General features: G+C 36.5%; 1 protein-coding gene across 16 annotated transcripts in view; it reads left to right on the top strand.

Annotated features, from left to right (window-relative positions):
* The window catches only part of RALGAPA1 (Ral GTPase activating protein catalytic subunit alpha 1), a 139,125-nt gene that overhangs the window by 17,267 nt on the left and 96,226 nt on the right, over positions 1-25,632 (top strand). For 15 of the 16 annotated variants that reach the window (XM_042046974.1, XM_042046979.1, XM_042046980.1 and 12 more), the window contains 14 exons: positions 2,377-2,487; positions 3,016-3,065; positions 4,490-4,547; positions 5,191-5,234; positions 6,124-6,301; positions 7,876-7,991; positions 9,904-10,042; positions 16,109-16,317; positions 16,673-16,912; positions 19,105-19,293; positions 19,759-19,896; positions 22,142-22,290; positions 23,523-23,652; positions 24,349-24,586. In XM_042046974.1, the coding sequence (XP_041902908.1) occupies positions 2,377-2,487; positions 3,016-3,065; positions 4,490-4,547; positions 5,191-5,234; positions 6,124-6,301; positions 7,876-7,991; positions 9,904-10,042; positions 16,109-16,317; positions 16,673-16,912; positions 19,105-19,293; positions 19,759-19,896; positions 22,142-22,290; positions 23,523-23,652; positions 24,349-24,586 (1,989 nt within the window). Of the gene's footprint in view, positions 1-2,376; positions 2,488-3,015; positions 3,066-4,489; positions 4,548-5,190; positions 5,235-5,853; positions 5,983-6,123; positions 6,302-7,875; positions 7,992-9,903; positions 10,043-16,108; positions 16,318-16,672; positions 16,913-19,104; positions 19,294-19,758; positions 19,897-22,141; positions 22,291-23,522; positions 23,653-24,348; positions 24,587-25,632 lie in introns of those variants that run through there. The other variant, XM_042046983.1, reaches the window with a different exon arrangement.

Here is a 25,632-nt window from a genome sequence, read left to right as displayed (position 1 = left end):
TAAGTAGAAAACAAACAAAAAATTTAAAAAAGGACAATTTTCTGAAATTCCTCCTCGTCCCGCACCCCAAAGATGGAATGCCTTACCACAGTACCAGTTGTACATATGCACTTATGTGGTAAAATGATAGTCAGTGTTCAGCTGGTTATGTAGACAAGTCTTCAGTTTGTTGCCTGAAGAATTTAGGAATAGCATCTCCAAAAATACTGACTCTTGTGTTAAGATTGAGTGTTTAAAGAATACATTTGGTTTAGGCATTCGGGTTTTTTCTTTTGGTCTGCTTCAGAGCTGACCCATGTCTGAGGAAAGAATGAGGGCCTATTTCAGGAAATGAAACATTTAACATGCCTGCAAAAATGCAGCATTTCTGTGTTTTGACTGGAAGGGACGCTGTTTAACTGCTTCCTATCCCTTTAGCATTTGGAACTAGTGTTTTCTGCACCTTTGCATTGAGTGAACCATTCCACTGCTTTCTACGTGCAATTCCTGTACAGTCCTATAAACATATGGACTACAAGATATCTTCTGTCACCCTTCTTTCTCCTGAAGGTCTCAATCATTGCTTTCTCTTTTTTTTTTGTTTAATCCATCCATCTCAAACTCTTTATTTTCCTTCCAGTATTTACTTGTCCCTAGCCTAGGACTGACTTAAGGCTCTGCCCACGAGCGGAAATGGTTGTAGTTGTTGTGCTTATGCTCTAGTCATAGCTCCATTTCGTGTGCATTTCCCTGATCAACTGAAAATACTCATTCAGCTTGTTTCAAGTGGAATTGGTTTTTGTTGTCATTTAGCATTTGTGTCTCTAAACTGTAGCAGTTGAGCTGCTGATCTGTAGGTGATGTGGCAGTTTCTGCAAACCCAGGGGTTTGGTAAGCTTGTAGATGGTCAGGCGCACGCTTGCTGCTCTGGACTGCTGTTTATTCCTAGCTGAGCTGCCTTGCTTGAGTTGATCTTGGTTGCTGATATAGCCCTACTGCTCCAAGAGCACCCTGCCTCTACTACGCTCATTATGCAAGATGTTGGCAGAATGCTGTGATACAGCAAAAATTAAATCTGTACTGGAAACTTTTATGGCAAAATTTGTGTTAAAATTGAGTTAATAATCCTCTAGAGCTACATAAGAAAACATAACTGAAAATATGCCATGCTTTTGGCCATCCTTTCAGTTGATTGTTCCTGTCTTTATACTCTGCCATTTTTGTATATCCAGTTGTGTGAGATGATACAGATTGATGTAATTCTAAAACAGGTTAAAAACCCTGTGATCCAACACAGAAGGAGCTGTTTAGAAGATATATCTGCAGTGAAAGAGGATGTCTCAGTGTATACAGCTGGTGAAAGGGTATAAAAGTTTTGTTTGCCTCACTTTTCTTCATGTTTTGCTTTTGTTTGGTTTTGTTTGTTTCCCATGAGTATTCTGAATAAGAGGAGAGTTTTGCCACTTGAAATGCTGTCTTCCTGTTCCTCTGTGCTTCCATGGTATTGTTTTGTCCACCTAGTTTCTCAAGTCTTATGTAGTTGAATAACAGGAGAGGGAATGTCTTTTGTTTCAGTGTGTACTAAGGCTTGATTGTTTAAAATGATCACTTTAAAATTAATCAAGATAAGTCACTGTGTATTTCTTTACTGGGAATTTGCAGAAAACCATCTAGAGAGTTGTGGGAAGAGAGTCTGGAAACCTTCCTGGGGTACACAACAAAGCACATTCCTCTATACATACAGTGATACCTGAGGGTATCCCTGAGGTCCCATCTTCTGATCTCCTGAGAGCACACAATGAAAGGAGGGTGGGGGACTGAGCCAGACTACAAAGTAAAGTATGTGTTGGAAGTTGGAGGGAATAAGGAAGAAACAGTGGGAATCCAGTGCTGCAGTTTGTGTCCTCCCAGCTTGTTTCTCTACAGAGCAGATGTGTTCCTCACTTAACATCCTTCTTCCACGTTCTTTAAGCTTAGTTGTGTTTAGTAACTACTGTTGGGGATTGTGATGGTCTTTCTGTTGTAGAGTTTGGGCAGTGTCACTAGCTTTAGTTCTATTAAATTGACAATTAAAACCAAATTGATCTGTACAGTGCTAGTCTTGATGGAATTAGGGTTCATGGCAGGCGTTTGCATTACTGTCATGCAGACAATGGGTGTACAAGAAGATGCTGCTTTCTGCTTTAAAATTCACTAGGTGCTTACAGCATGCCATACTGAATTTCATTAGCCTCAGTGTAAAGAATGAAAACGTCAATAGTTTCTTTAATTATTTAGTTACTTAATTATTTAAAAACCAGTATTTTTTCTTTTAAATATTTCAGTTCTTACCACTGGATAATGGTTGACTCTGAATATTTGAAAGAAATATAAATAGTGTTCTGTTCTGTTTTTCAGAGAATGCAGAATCAATTGATCTCAAACAGTTTTTTGACCTACATTTTTCACATATATATTATGTGTTCTTTGAAAACTTTGTGACTATTGAAGTGAACCTTAAACAAAAAGGTAAGTATTTCAGATAGAACTCTTTTTGTCTTGATGCTTGTGTTTTTGTTATAAAATAAAGCAGGATGCTATAAATAAAGCTCTATTTGGTCACAAATGATAACATTAGCTATGCAGAAATATGTCTAAGAACTAACTTTGCAAATAAAGGCAGAGCAATGAGATGTGCATTCAGTGGAGGTGAGGAAGAAGTGTTTATTCTCTGATGACTCTGTTTGCCCTTTTGCAGAGTGAGGGTTCTTAAGGTGTTATACTTTGTGTTCTGTGGAATTATTCTTTAACAAGATACTGTGTAACTTAATCTCTCCCAGCTGTAGATGCCATAATAGGAAGTTATACAAATTGTAGCTGCTATAAACTTGTATTTGTGGAGTATAATTTTTATTTGCAGAAGCAGTGCAAAGTTATGGTTGTATAAATGCAGGTTTTTATTTTACACATTTAAGGGTCTTTGTTTTGATAAAGAAAGTGCATCTTCTGATTATTTTTAACTATTTAACTATTTTAATTATTTATTTTTGCAACTAGGTCACAAGTCTCAGAGAGAAGAATTAGATTCTATTCTTTTTATTTTTGAGGTAAGATATTTTGAATTTTTTTGCTTTAAGTCCTGTTATTCTACAGTTGTCTGTAAATACACTTTGCATTTAACTGCATTCCTTCTCCCTTTTGCATAGAGCTGCATTTATGTGCTTTGTGTGAAAAATAAAAATTTGACTTGCAGTTTTGCAAGAAGATATCTTAACTGGAAAAAGATGTTTCTGTGTCTCTAGATAGTTGATTAGTCTTTGGTGGTGGTATTTCTGCATAATGTATTATACACATTGAAATTCTTAGAAAGGTGATATCTGTTTAATCATTTTATTTTTGACCTTTTGATTGCATATTATCTCTGATTTCTCTCATAATAGATTGCTACTGCACATTTTTTTTCTAGATCTTTTCTGAAAAATATTCCTTATTTTAAAATATATTCATTACTTGAAAATTGCATCTCACAATATTGTTTCTTAAAGCGTATCTTAATCAAGATTAATTAGATACTAATGAAATAATTTAGCAAAATTAGAACATTTCTAAGCAGACACTGTAGTTTAGAAACAGCTTATATTTGTCAAGTTTTCATCTTTCCTTTTTGATGGAGGCTTCTATAATTATAGAACAAGCATTGTGCTTTTTAAAAATCTGCAAAACTCAAAGCTTATTGATGTTTATCACATGGTTGAATATGAATTCAGTTATTATTTATTTGTTAGTGAGGTACATTGCTGAATCTGAAAGAGAGCTAGTTCATTTGTTCACTAGTTCCTGCATAAAGGAATATTAGGTGATCTGTGCTTTGGAAGCATTTGCACAGTGTGCTGGAGGGCCACAGCCAGAAATTCATTTGGGAAATCGGGTTATTTACAAGTCGCAAATGCGTCTAGTGTAAATGTTGCAAGTCCTACACGATAGATTTTTAATTACTGACTGTGCTCTGTTTCTTGTCTCTGGAAATGATCATTCTATTTGTAGAGGTCTTGTCTTCATTGTTTTGCTGTAGCTCATTACCCCTTGGTTGAGAAGGCTGAAGCAAATGTTTGCTTGTGCCACAGAGGCAAGTTGACAGCTGAACATCCTAGCTGAAGCCATTAGAAAGGTGGAATAACTTAATGCAATCTGTTATGAACCAGGGCAACTGAGACAGACACTCATCCCATTCCATCCCATTCCCTCTGCTGTAAGCAGCAGTATCCATCAGAGAGGCAGTGGAGCCAAATGACCTGCAGTAACATCTGAAGTCTCCAATGCAGGACTCAGAGACAGTCTGTCAGAGCCTTTGGGCTTCTTAGCTTTAGGAATGGGATCATCTTGAAAGGACAATAATGCTTCCAAGGAAAACATTGTGGGAATTTTCTAAGTTGATGCTTCAGCTTCTGATCTGTAGCCTTTGTGAAAGGGCTGTTTGGTCTTTCAAGAGTGATATCTACAACATACATCCTTGGGTTCTGGTTTTTTATAGAAAATTTTACAACTCCTCCCTGAAAGGATTCATCAGAGATGGCAATTTCATAGTATTGGTAAGTTGATTTTTGCTTTCTCCCTCTCTCTTTCCCTCTTTTTTTCATTTTACTTTTTGTTTATAGCTACTAATTAGTGGCTACTATGCCATTCATTTCCTTAAAGTGGCTTAACAGGGGTTTTGGTCTTGAAAAAAGCTGGGTGAAGGAAAATAAAAAAGAAAATAAGAGAAACAGACAAAAAACCTCACCGATGTAGTGAATACTCTTCTAGATAGATTTAAATCTGGGAATATAGAAATAGAAGAGTGGCTGAGAAAGAACAGGTGAAAAGTTTAAAGTTTTAATTATTATGTTTTTCCTTATTTTTTTTCTCTTAGTAATACATTTCAGAATTCACATGAGGTATTTGTAAATAGGGAATCCTGATTCTATGCGTAGTGATGACTTACTTTTAATGTGCGCATCTCAAAAATCTTTGGGGAAAGATATTATATGAGGAAGCTATGAAAGGTGATATTTGGTTATTTTTCCTTCTGGCATTGAGTCAATTGCTTGAAGGTATCAAGGTCACCAAGATTAAATTGGAGATTGCCAAGGACTTGTTTAAAAGTGACTATCAAGTCTGACCGAGAACTCTGACATCTTACTTAATATAAAAAGAAAGAACAAAAGCAAATTTTTTTCTCTTTTTTTTTTTTAGGGTTGATTTTAAAGAAGCTTCTTCACACTGGAAATTCATTAAAGGTATTGCAAAAAATTGCATGGTCTTTTACCTACAATACTTAAAAATACAATTAAGAACATAAGGACAAATTTTCACAGTAAAAGCATAGGAGTGAGAATCAGATCATGACTTGTGTGTCATGAAAGAATGACTTCAAATCATCAGCTTTATCTCAGTAAAACTACTCACAGTAGTAAAGTGTTTATATAGAGTAGCCAGTGGTTTAAAGGATTTTGCATTAACAAAATACTAAGCCTTAACTGTTCATTGTTAGAGGCAAAGAAGCTGATGCTAGGGCTCAGGCTACCTTGGAATTGGAAGATTATCTATGCCAGGGAGACCTGCTGGTGGGTAGAGTAATTTAAATGGTTGACCATGGGACAAAACAGCTGTACAGCTCCTCTGTAAACCACCTGCAGGCTCCTCTGGTACTGAAATTCTCCAGTGTGAGAGGCAGGAAGGGAATGCTCTAGGAGTCCATTACCTTTTTTTTGAAGGAGAAATGGAAGAAGGTAGAATTGGTCCTTCTGATACAGAAAGCTCACTCTGTTGTTATAATTCATGAACACTTTTAGAAATTTTATGTTGACCTTTGTATTTTCTGAAAAATTAATGTGGCATCTCGCAGTGCTGTAGTCAAGCAAGTGATTAGATATGTGTTGGTTTTCTTTCTCTTCTTTCAGAGAAACCCCTGTGAAAAATTCTTTGAGGCAAACAGCAGTGAAGGTGCCAGGCTTGCCCTTGCATTTCATCAGGAGCAGCAGATATGTTAGTTTGGCTCTGCTGATTGCTGGGGGTCATACTGTCTGTTCTCATTTTTTTATTGCTCCCCTTCTCCCTCCAGGACAAATGGAAATGCTTTTGTTTGTTCTAGGACAAGATAACTTATTCCATGCTTTTTCCTTTAAGATACGTCGAGAGGGTGTGCGTCTCTTTCTTTTGTGGCTGCAAGCACTTCAGAATAACTGTAGTAAAGAACAATTATGGATGTTTTCTTGCTTGATTCCTGGATTTTCATCACCACAGTCTGAATATGGACCCAGAACACTAGATAATCTCATTAACCCTCCCCTTAATGTCCAAGAAAGTAAGTAATTCGGAAATATTACTCAATTCTTGACATAATTCAAATCTTGTCACAGACAACGCAAGTTGAAGTAACTGACATGCATATGTACCCAGGGAGGTGATGGAGCTGAGATGAGTTTCTTAGCAGTTTGTCAGATCTTCTTTCTGCAGCAATTTCTGTCTTTTCTGTTGTTTTTCAGGAGGAGTTGTTTTTTGTGGTTGTTGGGGTTTTTCCCCCCAGGTAGGCTATTGTAGCTTAACACATAGTGGTGAAAATAAACTGACCAATTGTGTGTAATTCTTAAGAATTGCAAGAGGATCCTGCATCTACTGCAAACTTGCACAGGTGAATTCTGCTTGTGTCGAACATTTGCACTGGCTTTGTTCATACTCCAGGGAGCAGGCTGTGCAAAGCAGTTTCTGGTGTGGTCTTCAAGAGAGTGAGTGGTTGTTAGGGCAATGTGTAAGGACAAATGCGTCTGTGTATGACCAGGCAATTAAGGCTGTCCTATTCTTGCAACCTGGAATCTTTGAAAATAATCAGACCTTGTAAATTGCAAAACTTGAGGTGCTAAAGGTTTGCATCAGTGGAAAAGCTTGAGCATGCTGAAATGAGGTTTTTATACTTTCTGATGTTTTTTTCTTAATGGTAAGGTCATTATCTTGGCCCTAATCAATAGAGTGAGGATGATTTTTCTCTTAAGATGATTCTTAGGACAGTTTTTCCTTTGTTCACTCTAGTATTAAGTGCTTCCTAACTCAATTTATTCTTGATAGTGGGATTTGAAACTCATTTATTAATGAATTGCAGTTAGATGGGGTCTTTGAATGTAAGTGCAAACTGTGCACTCACATAAATGGGAATAAGAACTTGAACGCTTTTTCCCCTGAATGTTGTGCTGTTGCCTTCTTTCCATCTTCTCTTAGTATTTGAGTATTTTATTGCTTGTAGAGGAAAGCAGTGTCTCCATGACTAGCAATTAAATTTGCTGAAACACAGCAGACAAATTTCATGGCAGGATAGCTCTGCAAGTAAAATTTTGCTATCTACTTAAGCCCTTTTTTATTATTATCTTGTGAAATTCAAAGTGCAAGGAATTATATGTGAATATCTAACTACAGGAACAGGAGAAAAATCAACTCTGAACTAGCTTCACTGTCGTGGCAAAGAAGGATACAGCTAGTAAAACTTAAAGGAAATGTAACTGATCAACTGCTAAATGGGAAAATGGTAAAAGATGTAAATAAAGATTTGGCATTTGTGTACCATAAGTGTTACACTGTTGTTTGCATAAATTCCAGAAGAAATTAATTACACCTTTTGGAAAAATTTGGGTTTGGCAGGTAGATTCCAAAAGTGCATAGAGAAAACCTACTTACTGTCTGCTGTGCTTTTTATATGTGTAAGAAATTAGTTCCATGGTGGTTTATTAGTCAAAATTTCCTGATTTTCATTAATCTATGGGTGGACTGTTTTACCTGTAACTGTCTCTGCTTGCTGCAGTGCATTTCTACTTTCATAACTTGGTAGATGTTTATGCATGAGAAGAAATGGTCTAAATGTTAGATGTACTTCTGTTTTTCTTTAAATAGCTCAAGTAACTATAGAAGAAATCACTCCACTTGTTCCTCCACAATCAGGAGATAAAGGACAAGAAGATTTAACAAGCTATTTTTTAGAAGCACTTTTGAAATACATGGTAATTCAGGTATGTTCTATAGTTTTCAAGCAAACAAGTATGAAACAAGTAACACCTCTTTGTCCTTTATAGTAAGTTTTTTACTTGTAGCACTGCAAATGTATATAAAAATATTTTAAAGATTTCCTCCTTGCCGCTCCCTTTTTTGTAAAAAGCAAATTCTTCTAGAAAAATGTTCCCCTGTCTTCTGTGTGAAGATTCCTAGATCTGTTACCATAGGATCTTCTATCAGACTGTGGCATAGAGACAAAACAAGACCTTTCAGTCACTTCTAGCAATGCTGATTTCAGCTCCCTTCTACTTTTCATCTCCCCTTCCCTGTCCTGTTGTCTTCAACCAACAGTTGGATCAACTGTGTGCAGAAAATGAAGAGTTGAATGAGTATTTAGTCCATGGTGTGCAACTCAGACACACACACTGTTCTTCCCTTTGAAGTTTGACAATTCCATGATCTCAGTCAGTACAAGGCATAGCAAAAGCTTCTGTCAAAAACTGTGGCCCAGCTGTTATATGTTATGTAATTGATTTGCTGGCCAATTAGCATGTGCTGCTTCTGAGCCTGCTGTGCTGTCATGTGCTGCATGACATGGTAGGTATTCCTGCATACTTCCTTCTGGGTCAGACTTGTCCCACAGAACCCAGTCGGCTATCTGTAAGTTTTTCTTCACACTTTTGCAGGTTTTACTAGAGAAGATGGACAGTGTATGACAAATGTTAAACATTTCATGGCTTCCCTTTATCTATCTTTCTCTGTGAACTTGCCATGCTGGAATAATTTTCAACCTCATTTTATTGCTTCCAGCATCTCCCACTTTGAACAGAGGTCTTCATACTTGTGATCTGTAGGGTAAGCTTAATGCTGGCTATTTACTTTGAAGAAAAATAGCCCTTATATTTTGAAGATTTTTCTGTAATAAATTGTTAGTATTATATTTAAATGCAGGTAAGTCATTGAGATAGGTGTCATAGAGCTTGTTCACTATGTGAGTTCTGAAGTTGTTTGCTGAAGTCCCTTTAGAGGCACTGATATTTGCTAGCTCCTTTGATACAAAGTTCTGCTAAAGGACTTTGTGTCACTGAATGATATGTATCACCCGTTGTACTGAGTTACCCATTGCCTTGAAAGTGGATCATAATAGAACTGTGGCCTTTGAGTAAGAAATGGGGAAGTAGAGGGGAAAGGGAAAAAAAAAGAGAGAGGGAAGTCTTCCTTTATATTATTTATGATAGACTTGGCAGGTCACTTAGCTCTGCAGGCAGATGGATTCTCAGGAACAAAGATGGAAACTGCATGTTGGATTTCTTGAGGAGAACTTACCATGCTTGGTAGTACTTACCATGTAGGAAAACACTTCATAATGGGGAATGTTTAGCAATCACAATCCTTGAAAGGACATTTGTGTAACTCAACTTTAGAGTTGTATCTTCTGCTGCTTGTGGTTGAAAAATTTGTCTGTTTTGTGTTGCCAATTACACGAATGGATCCAAGTACCTATTATAACGACTATATGGACACTTGTTAGTCAAATTGTCTTAGAAAAAGTTGTTGAAGAACTATTTGGAATTATTTATTTGGTAATTATTCTTTTTCATAAAACTTTTTGAAGTATAAAAACAGTTTTGTTAAAAACAGTCAATTTGGGCTTACTCCCTGATTTGGCAAGATGTCTGCAAAAGCGAATGTATTTCTGTTGGTTTCAGTATTTTATGTGTTCATTTTCAAACAGTATTTTGGAAGAGAACAGTCTTTGTTTCATTGACATTTCCCAGCTAGTTTCTAAAACTATTATTTTTCTAAAACTGTTTATTAAAATATATATATGATTTTGTTTCAAAGAAATACCTTATAAAGAGGACATTTTATCAGTTACCTGTCTCTTCTGTTTGTAGATATTTACTTTGTCCAAATTCTTTTTTTAAGGTTAAGAGTTTAGAATGGAAGAACAAGGAAAACCAGGAAAAGGGATTTTCATTTTTATTCTCAAATTTTAAGAAGTACTACTTACCTTCTATTTTCCCAAACATCTGTAAGGAGACCAGCTTGTATAACCCTATACTTGGTAAGTGTTAACACAGCTGATAAGATCATTACATTTTATCTGATAGTGATGTTATGATCTGATTAGTGAGAGATGCCTCTACCCAACCTAGGGTGCCAACAAGACCAAATGCTGGTTCAACAGTACTGACACTAAGTGCATGAGGAAAGAAAAGACAGAGGGAGAGGGAGAGTGGGAAAAGGAGAGAGAGAGAGAGTGAGCAGAAGCTAGTCACCGCCCATGGATCCAGCAGTGTCTTGTTGGTCCTTCTACACCCTGGGCTTGGTGGTGGGGTGCAGGTCCTGGTTTGTTCATCTGTTAGTAAGTTCTGTGCTGAAAGGTGTGCTGGGTCCACAAGGTTTGCCGCTGACTATTAAATCTTTTCACTATTTATACATTTTAGCAAACAAAGGAATTAATACTTATTGGCTACAAGTAATATAGTTCTCTTATTAATTAGTATTCCATCTGCTGTTGGTTAAATGCAGCTCATGTAGTTAGTCTGCATGTTCAGTCTCTCTCTTCTTCTGAGATGGTGGGTTTCTTGTGTTGGTGAGTCAGTGGTCGCAATCTCCCCCAGCGAAATTACCTTTTACCCAATTGGATCTGATTTCAGCAGAATTGCTGAGATGGTTTTAATAATTTCTTCCTTACCTTCTGGCAAATGTCCTTGTGGCCCCTAAATTCTGTATTCTATGTATCCACTATCAGTAATACATTGTTCTTCCTAAGCTTTGTTAACCTCTCCCTAGATCCTAACACAGTACATCTTGTACTGTGTTTATACAGCCCAAATTCTGGGTGTCCATGGAGGCATATTCAGGGGAGCTTTGGTGGCCATTGGTGGCCACAGATGCCACCTGTCCTATAACTTGGGATGATGCTTTTTTGACTGGTGATATGCATATAAGCAGGTGCTTCTTTTCTCACAGTCTGTTACAGTTGGAAGTGTGTTAACCAGGATGTGCTAACCAGATCTTGCCTCTGTCAGGCCTGGAATTAGCAACTTCCTGTCACAAATTCCTCCCTTCTGTGGCCTTAACAATGTTTGAGACCGGTAATTGTGCTCTCTAACTCCTAACAAGACAGTATAGCAAAGCAGTTTTTAGCTTGAGTCATGTTGCCCATGAAGGGTATTCTCCAAAAGTATTTGTCATGAAAGAACATGTTAAGGTTCCTGTTTGTGGTTTTCAGTTCTTTGTTTGTGGAAGCCTCTGACCCTTTCATTAGAGTCAATCTTGCTATATTGGCCTCAATGAGGTAACTTAAATGTTCTTGTAAAATTGCTCTTTAATGGGACCTATATTGTTGATCTCAGTTGTGCTCTGAAGAGAAGCTACTGCTGCTGAAATAAAAGGTGTTAGTGTGCTGTTCTTTGGGTGTGTTGGCTTTATCTGTACAAATCCCAGTGTTTGGATTACATGGTGCTTGCTCACAGTTCTGACAGGGCAAAGTTACATTTTTGTGCCAACTGCATTTTATCAGGAGCTTGCAGTAGGATAAGGAAGCTAGGGTTTAGCACACTCTTCAAAGCTGATGGTGCTAGAATGTATCTTTCCATATAGAGAGTGGAATGTTAGGTTTTGTCTAAGCAAACCTGAGTTTTACTTAGAGTTTTTAGCTCATTTTAAACCAGAATGTTGTTTGCAAATCTTGATTTTTTTTTTTTTTATCTAAGGTTTGCATGCACTCATGCACATGTTGGTTGTAGGCCAACAGAGTTCAAGACTCTGCAAAGCAATACCTTGTACACAGGCTTTAAATTATCATTTCGTCACTTGAGTAATACAGTCACATCACCATTCCTCTTATCTGTTGATGCAGCATCTCAAAGGAACTAGTAGCGATCTCCAGACACAGTTCCATAATCTAAAATCAGGCCGTTGGGGAAGTTTGTTGAAAAGGTCTTAGTTTCTTCCAGTCCATGTATATTTATTTAGATTTCAGATTATTTATTTATTTTAGATTTCAGAGATGGTTGTGTCAAAATCGTGTTCTCTTGGGAAAGACAAACAGTGGGCCTTCTCATCTAGGGGAGAAGAGCCAGTATAAATACAGCCATAAGTAACAGTAGAATAAGAGTTATTGGGCAGATGCTGAAGAGGTTCAGCGATAAAATAGCTACACGAGGGATAGTAAGCAGTGCTGAGAAAGCAAACCTACCATTGCTTGATGCTCCAGAACAAGAAATATGGAAATGCTATTTTTCTCTTTCTGTGAAGATCTTGATTGAGTCTTCCATAGAAGTGTTACTCTAGTCCTCTGTTTTTCTGTGAACTGTAAACAAGAAACTTCCAAGGCCTTAGTAAAGAAGAGGACAATGAGAAACAGGAAGAAATGTGCACAGATCTCCAAAAGTACTGTGAGTGCCTTATAACTGTGCACAGTGAGCAACTATAATGAGGATTTTTGGAACAATACAGTGATGAAAAGAAGAGAAGCACGGTAAGTTGAATAATTTTTTTCTCCTCTAAGATGTTCTCTGGCATGCATCTTCCCAGCCTATTTGGAAATAATCCTGTGCTTGTTCTTAATTTACAGCCTTGAGGCTGAAAGCAGGGCAAACTTGGGCACTGAGCCTGCTACTAAGAACAGTTCTCATGCTACTGGTGTAATGTTTAATTTAGGAGAAGTCATGAGGTACAAATCAGAACAGTAGTTTTAATAAGCAAGCATTGATACAAGGCTTTACTGGAGATAGTATATTGGACTGAGATTTCTTTCCTTCTTTCCTGATAAATATGTTGGTTACAGCAACAATCACCAAGCATTCCAGTTACAAGAAAGCTAGTATGTGCCTCCTTCAAATTCTGGCTTTAGTATTACAGACTTAGAAGAGGAATACATCATTAGAAAAGCCCATGAGATAGTTTTTTGAGGGGGTTGGTTTGTTTGTTTTTGTTTCGTTTGGTTTGGTTTTGTTTAGAGTTTTTTGCTTTATTATGTTTTGGTTTGGGGTTTTTTTTTTGCCTTAGTGTTTACTTTGATTGTAATGTCTTTGTTAAATATCTGTTGAGATTGAGTTAAAAGCTGTTTAGGAAGAACTATAGATCTGGCAGTAATATTCCAGGGCGTTGCTTCTTCCATCATAGCCGTTTCTAAGCCATTTAGATGGGCTCCTTCATTCACAGGGAAACACTAAAGTGGGCTGTCCTACAGCTGTCTTCAGCTCTTCATTCCTTATGAACCCTTTATTGTCTTAAAAATTAAGCATGGTCAAAGCTTACAGGTGTTCACTGTGTTTTTGCTAGCTTGTTAATTTTCTACCCTGTGTATGTCTTCCACCACCTGCAGCTTCCTGCCCTTTTTGCCATCAGCTCACATCAGGTTCCCAGAGGGGGAAGGGCAGGGGGTGGGGAAAGCCCAAAACACAGTAGAAAGAAAAAATGAAAAGTTGGGGGAAGGGAATATTTCCTCTTGTACTGTTTGAGTCCATCTAACAAGCTCTGTTTTGCTTTGGTTTTATGTCTGTGGTCTCATCTGAAGCCTTGATACCTTCTTCCAAGATGGACAGAAATGTGAAAATACGAGAAGCAGCTGGAAGGAGGATACATTTGAGAAGCAGCTGCAGCACATAGTGCAGTTGAAACAAATTATAGAAAGAGGATGTTCTGAGAGGTTATCATGAAACAAGAAGGAGACAGTGTGCTGCAAAAACGTGTTTACTGCATGTTTAGTCCTTCTGAAAATACTGCCAGTATTGCAGTCTTTGTGCTCTGCTGAATGCTAGTAGATACCAGAGAGCACTGATTTTTGCATATTTAAATGCTGTGCTACCAGGCATTTGCTTCCTTTTTCACAGATTGTACTGTTATACGTGCTTGTTTAAGATATCTTAGTTTTTAATTTTGTTATTAACGTGCTCCTTTCCACAGAATGTAAACAATATACTGGGGTTTTATTATTTGCAGTAAATAAACCATTTGTAAACTTGTCAAAGAGTATTCTGTGCATTTGTTACTTATGTAGGTAGATGGTATGCAAGAATCATGTGGATTTTTTCCTCTAATAATAATGCTTCCATTGAAAAGTGTGGATGTGGTTTTGAAGTCTGTAGAGGAAACATTCCTCGGTTTAGCAGCAATGTGATGGGTTTATCACTACTTACGTATGTGGCTTTTGAAATGACACCGAGATAGACCAGCATGGATATCTTCAGTGCGGGTGCTAGATTTTGTGTATTTGTAGTGATAACAAGGAAATCTTTACAGCAGTCTGGCAGGTTGGCTGGTTTCACTTTAGATGTCTTAAAAAGGCTATCATAATATAATTGCCTAGACAAAAGTTGATTATTTCTTCACTGCTGTCCAGATTTGTCCCTCTTGGATTCTAACACCATAAACTGGCAAAGTTACGCAGGATCCTTTAAAACAACTCTTGACTTTGCATTAGGAAGATATAGTCAGGGAATAATTTTATATTGTTCAGTGTGACTTTTTAAAATCTTTTTTGACTTTTACCATTAGTATCCTTGAACTGCCTTCTGGCTGGCCTGTAAAACCATGGAACTCTCTTGCTCATGTACTGCAGGCTGTAGAAGAGTTGAGGTGCCTACATACCATCTCTGTCCAATCTGTCACTCTCTGTATATGGATAGGACCATTATTTTCCATGCTTCCTTCTTTTTGTTAGTTGGTTTTTTGGTTTGGATTTTTGTTCATTTTGTGTTTGTTTTGGTTTGAGTTTCTTGGGGTTTTTTTTGCTCTCACTAGATGAAAATCATGGTACTAAAACATCAGCCAGCATCAGGGTGTCCTGACAGCACATACCATAATCAGTACTCACACAAATCTTCATCTTCTTTTTGTTTTGGAGCACATCTCATATTTGCCCTTTTAGAACAAGGAGTAGAGTTGGTTGCCATGCCGCTTGCACAGAAATGTCATTTGCACATGAAAGTACCGTTGCTGCTTCAGGTTGATGATTGGTAATGCAGAACTATTCTGCACCATGTCTTGGGTTGTAAAACCCAGAAATAACGTTTTGTACTGTTAAGTCACAGAAAAATGCCCAATTTAAAAATGAGATCCATGTGTATTCCCATCTTTGTAATGCTTTTAACACACATGTTCATTCCATCCACACCAAGTTACTAAGTACTGTCATGGGGTTTTTTTCTGAAGTAGAGTCAGGAGTACTGATGACTCTAGCACAGTAGAGAACCAGAAAAGTTAAACAGTTCTGAACCATCATGTAGAACATGGGATGGCAAAAATGGAGTTGTCAGTTACAGTCCCCAAACAACCACAGTTCCTGCCAGCTGATGTGCCCCTGAGCATCCTTCATTACACTCCCTACAAGCCAGTACAGAAGCTACTGCCACAGAGTCATCTTGCAGCTAAATCATAGGAGAATGTATGTGCCTGTGGTCTGGCAGCAAAGTCCAGCAAAATTAGCCAGTGCAGATGGGGCGCTAGGTGAAGCTGCAAAGCTCATGTGGCTTCGGAGCAGGATTTCTCTGTTCTATTAATCTTTCGCCTTTTGCTGGGCCAGAAGAGGCTGTGTTTATTGCATTTGCATTTTGGAATTATATATCTCCCATTGTAGCCATGATGAAATTTGACAATATATTAATTTTATATGAAAGTAGTTTTCTTGTATAGGTCATAGTCTAGTTAACAGTTATTTTGCTACTCGGAACTTTGTAGTTTTCAGTAAAAATTTGAAGTAGTGAGTTTGCTGAAGTTTATCTTTAAATATTGAGGATGATGTAGCTTAAAAGAACCTGAAAATAATGAAATGTGTTTACTTACATAGAAAAGAAATGCAAGCAAAAATGTGAGGCTGTAGAAATCACTTTCAGATAAAAAAATTAAAGGTTCTTCATAACAGATACAAGTGTCTGTCTTTTGGATCAACAGTGTTGTCTCCCTTCAGGAGAAAATTCAACTGTTTTGATGTCTTACAATTCTTGACATTTTCTCTGTTGCATCCATTCCAGCGCATCTTGGAATGAGTGGTGCAACAGTGAATGCAACAAAACTACACCTCTGAAAGTTCATATGTATTGGTTATGGTTTTAGGATTTCTTTCTTATGCAGATCTTTCTCTCTGCACATATTTTTGAGATGTTTTATTTTCTTACAGATATACCACAAATGAGACCAAAGCCACACTACGTAATAGTTAAGAAAGATGCTGAAACCAATGAGGCAATATATTGCACAAAGGAACCTTTCATCAAGGCTCGTGTTATTGTCATTAGATGGTTGGTGTCTTTCTGGCTTGAGCCAAAACCTCATACAGGACCTCATATTCCTGGGATGGAAGGTGAAAATGTGCCAAAGAATATTCAGGTAAAACTAAATACACAAAAATGTATTTGTTTTCATGTTTTTGGCTTAATTGTTATGTCAGCAGTATGCTTTCCTCCAATAATTACAATTAATGAAAAGTTTTTAAAAAAAGGAATTTCTAAACAAAGTGTATATTTGTGAATTCACTTTGAAAAGACTTGCAATGCTGCTTTCTTTTTTCAAATTCTGCTATTTGTTTTTAATCAACTAGACATTAGAAGCCTTAAAATGCAGTAAATCCTTTTGTTTGTTTGTTTTCTTTAATTCTTTGTGCTGTTTTAAATTTTACTTAAATTGTACTGTTATATTGCTGTACTAAAAATGAACTGTGGAATATTTTAAAATTTTGTTTCAGAGAGCAGCTGCCAGCATGGCTTCAAGGGAGGACAGCAAAAATGACAGTACTGATAAGCAGGATAGAAATGCAGAACCAGAACAATCTCATTCTAACACAAGCACTCTAACAGAGAGAGAACCAAGTTCTTCTAGCCTCTGCAGTATTGATGAAGAGCATTTAACTGATATTGAAATTGTCCGGAAAGTCTTTTCTTCTAAAAGAAGCAATGTTAATTTTCTAACTGAGATTTTTCGACAGGTAAAAAACTCTATTTTAAATGCGAGAATCTTGACTGTTGTATTGTAAGTTTTCATTATGTCATGGTTTTCTTTCTAGAGCACTTGTTAAGCAGAACATTATACCAAATTACAGGTTTCTTCTGTCATCTTGCCTTCAGAAATCGAAAAACTAAAATTCTGAAATATTTTCTGTGTAGAATATCCCCAGTTCCTGATTTTTCTAATTTTATATGTTTAATAACCAGTTTAACAACATTTAAGTTGGACTTCACAGTTCCCCATAGACGGGAATGTTTAATCTTTTCATATGTCAAAGCTGTAAGTATTAGAACTCACAACCAACCATATTAACATAAGCCTCCTGTGGGCGTCTGCAGCTGTTAAAGAGCTGTTTTAGGAGCATCTAAATGTCCTTACCTTGACAGTGTTCATCAGAAGAGTAGGACAGGTGGCTGTAGAAGGTAGCACCTTCTGTTTCTGCCTTTACTGCAACCAGAAATGTTAGCTGAGCATACTCAAAATAGTGTTTCTCTACTGGAAACTATTGAACAAATTTAAACTGAGAACATATGCCAGAATATGGAGTCTTTATTAATAGTAACTTTGAGTTCAATATGGGAGAATAGAACAAGATAAACTTTCTTTATGCCCCATGCTATAGATCAAGAGAGTTTTCTGAATAATAGTAAAGAAAAATACACTAAGTTTCAAGTTAAATGCACAACACTCATTGTTCTAAACAGCAGAAAGCGGAACATTTTAAAAATCTTTTATCTGGATGAAATAGGTATTTTTGAATGAGGCAAATAAATGTCAGAAGCTTATCCGCATCCCTTGTATTAAAGAGCTTGGACACATTACTGAAGGACATGGCAGAGTTACCAGAATTCAGCTGACACTCAAGAGTTTACAGAGTCTGAGGCATTGAATGTAGAGTCTAAATTATCAATGGTCTATGTAGAAACTGTCCCCACAGTGAAAAGAAGCAAGGGCAGTTTTCTTCATTCTTTTCACAAGTCACTCCATGAATTTATGTAGATTATTTTGTTTTCATGTGCAAGTATGAGATCTTATTTACATCATTATTTAGCCAGGAGTTTTCAGTGTAAATTAATTTCTAATATACAAGGTGTTTGTAATGTTTGTAAAACACTAGGGCTAAGTTATTCCAGTCAAGAGAAGGTTTCAGTGGTACTGAGTGATGGAAAGATTGTCTGTAGAGAACAAGTTCTATCCATTTTAGACTTGAGGGTACAAAAAAGTGTGTATGGGCTTGCAGAAGAATGTTAGACTTGATGAGCAAGTATATGACTGAGCTTGTCAGTTGAAGCTGAATTCTTTTTAGTGTGAAAATGGTATGAAATGTCTGTTTCCAGAGGGAACATACTACTGGTGTTAAGTGGGCCCTCCTTAAAGATATGGGCAACTAGTTTTAAACAGTCACAGCATGGACCCAGTAAAGTTGTGTGTTAGTGTAGTTTGTCTGTTCTTCTAAAAATATAATTAGGGCATCATGGTCTTTGGTAAGTGTATTTATAGGTAGTTAAAATCTGACTAATGTTAAAAGTTTCTGGTCTATGACTAGTTGTTACCAGTACAGCCAATACAGAAAACCTTCTGAAGAGGGCACTGATCAGCCATCACACCGACTCAAATGCATGATTTTTAGAAACAGTAATTCTGAAATCTTTTCAGGGAGACATTTACTTTAAGGATACTGTTTTGTAAAATTTTACTTAGCTAAAAATAAGGTAGATGACTACCAGTATTGTGTGTCACTTGAATTTTTCTTAGTCGTTTAGAATTGGTTTAACTCCATTCTTCCAAATCCTCTGAATGGAAGATGTTGTAATAGGAGCTTCTGCTCATTCATTTTGCATATTTTGATGAGTGTATGGGTCTTAAGTTCAGCAGGCTACGTGCTAAGCAGTTAAGCCTGCATGGATTCTCATCTCTCTCTCTCTCTTTGGCAATTAAGTTTTCAAAGTATTTCTTGGTAAGTTTTCTTGTTTAAATGTGGAGGTTTTTTCATGTTTTCAGTTTACATACGAAGAAAGTGAGCAAACATTTAGGTTTAGCAATAATTTGTATGTTAGGATCCTACAGTGGCTGTATTTTTCCACCCTTTTCTCTTAGAACTTACACATTATAGAGCCCAACTTATTTCAAGTATTGTAACTGTGTTTTGTTTCTTTTTTCTTCTACTTGCAGGCATTTCTGTTGCCGATATGTGAAGCAGCTGCCATGAGGAAGGTGGTGAAGGTGTATCAGGAATGGATTCAGCAAGAAGACAAACCTTTATTTATGAAAGAACCTGAAGAAATAATGCAGTGCACAACTGTAGATTGTGATGAAAATGTTGACCATAATTCATCAGAGAAAGGAAAAGAAAGAGAAGAGGTAAAATATTGTTGGTTAATATTTGTGCATTAATATGCCAGTAGACAGAGAAGTGGCTTCCTTGATAGTTTACGTGGTTTACTTTGATGTCAGAGCATTTCTGGGGAAAATCAATGGTAAAACACTGTATGAATGAGCTACCAATTTTATCCATTTTCTGTAGCTTTTTAATGGGCTTAGTTCAATTTAAAATTTTATATCATTTTATGAACTGTTTTCGAGATGTGGATTATACAGTATGCCACCTTTCAACTGTGTAAAAATTATATACAAATAAAAGGATGACAAAAATAGTACTTACTTGATTCAGGTACTTTAAGATAATTGCTACAAGCCTCATGAAATATTGTTGTGCCTTAGGTGCATTTGCCTGCCGTTGTCTATTATTATATCCTTTTTCCTTTAATATAAAGCCAAAATTCTTGTCTAAATATCTGTGGAATTTTAAGAAAAAATATTTTTCAGGAAAAAGGGATGAACTCCAGTCATGTTCGAAATTCAAACTGGACAAGAAATGGGTGTTATGAAGACACTTTGCATAAAACAGCTGAAATTGATACTGAAGAGCAAAATGTACGAGCTGGAGTGCAGTCAATATTGCAGGTATGAAACAGATTTGATACCTAATTTTTTCTAAATTATCTATCTAAAATTACCTAAAATACTTGTTATCAGCACATAAAGAGTGGAATGTAGTGCAATACTTCTGCCAGGGAATCCCATGCATCGCTAAAGCATCTCTAAATTTTAAAATTATTTTCTAAAATGTAACAATTATGATGATATATGTTAGACTAATGACAGTGGTTCACTAAATCTTTATTGACCTTAAGTAGGACAATGTATAGACCAGTATTGGATAACACACACACACAAAAAAAAAAATCTGCTAATTTTGCATCAGAACATGCATTCTGCTCTGCATTATATTACAGAAAAAATAATCCTTATGTGACTTCAATATCTTCAAATAATTCTAATTAAGTGTTTTGTAAGAATGTTTAGAGGCTTTTTTCTTTTACACTACTACTCACAAAACCCAAAACATCTGATCCTGTAGTTTTTGTAGTCTGATTAATAAGGTGTACAGGGATATTTTTTCATCTTTTTCTGAATTTGCAGCACGTTTGAAAAATTTGATGAGACACCATAACTCTGCAGTGATATCATTAAGGAAAGCAAGAGTTGGAGTTGTACCCTAACAGAAGTTTTTTCATTGCTTCTAAGCAGTTTGACAGGGTAGAAATTGTGTTAATTTCAAATGTTTAGCAAAATGCTTCACTGATGTTGAGGCTATAGAAAATCAAGAGGGTATAATTTGAGGGTGTTTGAACTGCTCTTACGGTTAAATGAAGTGTGTGCATTTTATGTATATGTGTGTGTACGTGCATTCATATAGGTGCATATATGACTCTAGCCCCCATAATACTCTTTTATGCAGCAGAAAATTGATTCTGAACTAAATAAAATAGACATGTGCATTTGCCACTTTATTGTGTGCACTTCTGCTGTGTGTGACCATGCTAAGTAAACTCATTTTTACTACAGCTTGAATGATTTTCTGAATAGGGTTTTCTTTTGTGCTGTACGCTGTTACGTATATAAATTAACTTTGTAATTGACATCACTTTTAAATTCAAATATGTTACAATAACTTAAGCTTCATAATCTTTGTTTTCAACAACTTTTTAGAATATAAAGTGTTACTGAGAAAAGAAATACGAGGTGTCTTGGTTTGCAGTATACTACTAAGGCTTACGCTTCTGACAATGTCTTGAAGACTATTCATGTTGAAGTTTTTTTAGACAAAGGTTCATTTGACTACCAAATATCTTTTTTTTTTTTAGCCTGAAACAGAGTCAAGACATCATTCTAAGACAGTACCATGTCTCAGTTTGAGAGATTTCCTGACCTGGAACCACGTTTGATTTTTCTCTGTGAATCAATAATCCAAGACTTCTGTCTTGAGTTTTTTTCCCATTTAATGCTTGCATAGACTTATTTCTAGGCACTTAGTGTAGGTTAGGTTCATTAGTTGAGGCTAGTGAATGTAAACCTGCATACTAATAGCTTTTAATTATTAAAAATCGAAGGCTGTCAGTAGAGGGAAATTATGACTTTAGTACCAATGACTTCCTCTACATGTAGATTAGAAAAGACACAAAAATACTTGAAAATCTAGACCTGAGATTCAAGTGCTTTCTAAACTTTTTTCATATTTCATAAAAATATAGTAACACTTCAGTAGTTGCTTCTCTAGCTCCTACAATGTCCTTGCCTACTTTTTTTTTTCCATAATTTTCATTCTGAAGGCCCTAATTCACTGTCCACTGAAGTCAGTCACTTTGGGGAATGTGTCCTGTTTCCTGCTTTTGGTAAGCCTCACTGATCCCAGTGGGATGAATGCTTTAGTTTCTCAGAACATAATACAGGCCGTGTCATGCTGAAACACATGCTGTGTACCAGGAGTATTTCAAGTAGTTCAGCATATATTGTACTAGTCAGTTCCTGGCTTACAGGTGGAACTTTGTGCAGTGGATTTCTTACTGGGACATTTTTGTCCATCATATTAAACTAATCATATTGAGTAGTCTGTTGTACCATCTGTCTATGAGAACAAAAATATACAAATAGATTTTGTAGAAAAAATGGGAAAAAGATCAGTCTCTTTGTTGCTTAATCATACTGCAAACTAACATATTTAAACATACACTTCCATGTGCATACACAACCTTTTCTGATAAAGATTTTCTGTTATAGATTTTTTTTCTTCCTGGTTCTGTCAACTGAATTGCTGAAAACATCAAAGTGCTTCAGTCTCATAACATCCACTCTTTTCTGCTTGCAGGTTTTTATAATAAATTCTTCAAATATATTTTTTCTTGAACCTGCAAATGAATTTAAAGCTCTGCTGGATGAACACACTGATATGTGCAAACGCATTCTCAATATCTACCGCCACATGGTAGTCCAAGTGACTATGGACAAGAAGACATGGTAAAATGATAATGCTTTTATCTTAGATTATTAGTTCACAACACAAATGTGAAAATTTACTTGGTAGTAAACACAGTAGAGCAGTACTGGTTATATGAACCAGTTCCTCTAAATCAGGAAGTACATGAACTTGAACATCACAGACAACTTAGCACAGGGGAGGTTATCTGCTTTCTTAAAGCCTCTAGTAAGCTCCTAGTTAATTTGTGGCAGCTTAGCCCTCAGTGCAAAAAGGACTAAGCTGGGGATATATAGGCTGCTATTAAGGAGCTACTGATGATTTTTTCCAGGGCATTTTACCCATGTATCAAAGCACTAAAATATGAAAACATACAAAGTTTCACAGCCTTACTTAAAAATAAACAAAAAAACCCAGATAAGCATGGATAACTATTACAATTAGGCGTGTGTTGTTCTTGACCTGTAACTGTATACAGGAGTCTGTGTACTGTATAACTGTGTTGTTCCTTTCCAGTGCTTACAGTGCCTAGCAGGTACAAGGGACCCTGCTTTAAAGGAATTTCTATCATTTCCCACTCTTCTAAATAGTAGTCTGTAATCAGGTGGTATTTGCCACCATTCTCCATTACAAGGAAGAAGTAGCAAGGGGGTTTCAAATGTCCGATTTATTCAATTTTAACTTGACTTGCATTCAATCTGTCAGTAGTATTTCCTGAACTCTGGGTAAGTACAACTGGCACCATGTGTCGTGTGAAGCTTGTCTCCTCTTCTGAGGAGCCAGTCAAGCTAGCCACTGGGAAATTTGGGAGTGATAGTAGAAAACAGATTCTACTAGATTGGTATTTTCTTTCTCAGTTTCACATCAATGTAAAGAGGTGACTCTAGACCACGATGGAAAAGATTGTGCCACACGAAATAATTGATGATGTTAATGATAATGTAAAATTGCCAAAACCTGTAATACATAGGAGGAAAAAGCTCAGATTGAAAATACATTTAAAACTTTGCCTCTAATTTCAGGCCATTGAAGGTGGTAGCAGTTGAATGACTTGGAAGAGGGTATTAGAGGGCCACAGGGATTCCTCACTCTTAAGTGTGAAAAAAGATTGGAATAATTTCTTTTGCAAGAACCAAGTTAGGCCCTTTGTAATCATTATTTCCTTTTTGGAATGTGTTTGAGCAAATCAGGCTTGATTATTACCTTTAAAAATACCTTGGTATATACAGAAGAATAACAAAATTATAACTCTAAGTTTAATACTGTTTTGCAGGGAACAGATGCTACTTGTGCTGCTCAGGGTAACCGAATCTGTGCTGAAAATACCACCCCAAACTTTCTTGCAACATCAAGGAAGAAAAAACTCCACTTTAGCTGGAAGACTTGCAGGACCTCTTTTCCAGGCAAGTAAACATAAATTCACTTTAATTAATTCAGCCTAATTTTCATGAATACATTAGATACAGCAACCACTGTTGGCTGATACATTACCCAGATAATGTGAGTGGTGTGGGTCAAAGAGCTGGTTACATTTGTTACTTTCTGTCCTATATTTTAGTGACACTGTGACTACAGTATTTGAGGTACTGTAAAATTCAATAATTGCTGTCCTTTAGTTGAGTTGGAGTAACTGGCAAGGATAACTGGCAGTGTGTGCAGTTTTAGCTTGCTTCCGTAGCAAAATTAGCTCAAGTCGGCATGAAGTCTTCTGTGGAATCCCTGCCTAATCGATGGATTTTTTTTATTTCTTAGAGAACTCTGTAATTCCTCACAAAAAGCTGTAGCAAATCCTTTCAAAGCTTTTAGTTGCAAAGTGCCGTTTGGTGGGTTCTCAGTGACTAGGATCTGTAGAGCCTCCAGTTTCTTTAGTGGAACAAAAAAGAATACAGAAGATAATGAGTCAAAGCAGTTGTTCTGTATGTAAGTCAGAACCCTGTGTTAACACTTAATAATTCATTAAAAATCTGTGTGTACTGGTGAGGAAAAGAATGTTGGGACTACAATGAAATTTCTGTGGCAGTTTGAAGTTTCCTTTTAAATAATAACATTTGAATGTTGTCAACTTATGTTCACAATCCAACTTTTCTCTGTTCTTTTAGACTCTTATAGTAGCTTGGATCAAAGCAAATCTAAATGTGTACATTTCTCGAGAACTTTGGGATGACTTGCTGTCTGTAATGTCATCCCTGACGTACTGGGAAGAGCTGGCCACTGAGTGGTCACTGACAATGGAGACACTTACTAAAGTATTAGCTAGAAACTTGTATAGCCTGGACCTCAGTGACCTGCCATTGGATAAATTAAGTGAGCAGAAGCAGAAAAAACACAAAGGCAAAGGTAAGACAACACTGTATAGACATAATTTGAATTTGAGCTGGTGTAATGAGGTGTTGGGCCCAGGATAATTTTGGTCTTAGCTTTTTTTGTATACCTAATTAGGCATCTATATCACCTGAAATAGCCCTGTTTCTTTAAGGTAAAGCTGCTTTTTAGAACTACCACAAAATCATCACGTTAAGATTCATTTCTGCAAATTGGTGCATATGAAATATAGTTCTTGAAAGTGTGTTGAATTTAAACTAAAATGTTGCACTGTAGTGGGTTATACCTTTATCCTTTTATCAAAGCAATTAAATAGTTGAGTCCCAATCATAACTTCTTGAAAATAAAAAAGGCTATTCATCTGGTGAAAATGAAGCCATTGCAAGCACAATTGGAATATTGGTCGTGAAATGTTAGAAGATTAAATGTGAGGTGAACATAGTTTTGTTTGGCACTAATTGATCACTAGCCCATTGTGAAGACAGTTTTTATTAAGATAACCTTGTGGACTACTGAAGAGAAAGTATAGTTTTAATAATCCATGTGAGTGGTACCTGTTTTTGAAATGATTCCTAAAAAATGCATAAAATAGTCTGTAAGACAGAATATGGGGAGAGGAGGTGGCTTATAATGGTGCAGTTCTGGAATTGTTAAGGCACAGGAAGTTTGTCCTCCTTGATAGAGGACTGGATTGAAAATTGCAAAACCTGGATTCTTTTCTCAGTTTGGAGACAGACCTTCTGCATGTGACCATTAGAAGTCACTTTGGTTCCACTTTTGTAAAACATGGATAATGATAATATTCTACTTTAAAAAGTGCATTGTGATCTAATAATGAGAGGCAGGATTATATTTAGGGTGAGTAATAAAGATGTAAAACCATGTAGTTTTTAGTCTACTTTTTATCTCTCTCTGTTCTGATTGATGTGGTTCTCCAATCAAACCTGAGGGAAGGTAATTCCTAGTGCTATCATAGGGTTTGTCATGGAGAAGTAACGTATATGGATTCCTTCTCTTAAAGAGGATGTTGCTACAAGCTTTTTTTTTGCTAAAACATTTCA

This window comes from Corvus kubaryi, unplaced genomic scaffold (assembly GCF_017639235.1).
Source record: "Corvus kubaryi isolate FWS band 111438036 unplaced genomic scaffold, C.kubaryi_AGA036_p1.0 66, whole genome shotgun sequence".
In the NCBI taxonomy this organism is placed as follows: Eukaryota; Metazoa; Chordata; class Aves; order Passeriformes; family Corvidae; genus Corvus; species Corvus kubaryi.
The sequence above is the reverse complement of the archived record's forward strand: the minus strand, read 5'-3'. Positions and strand labels throughout refer to the sequence as shown.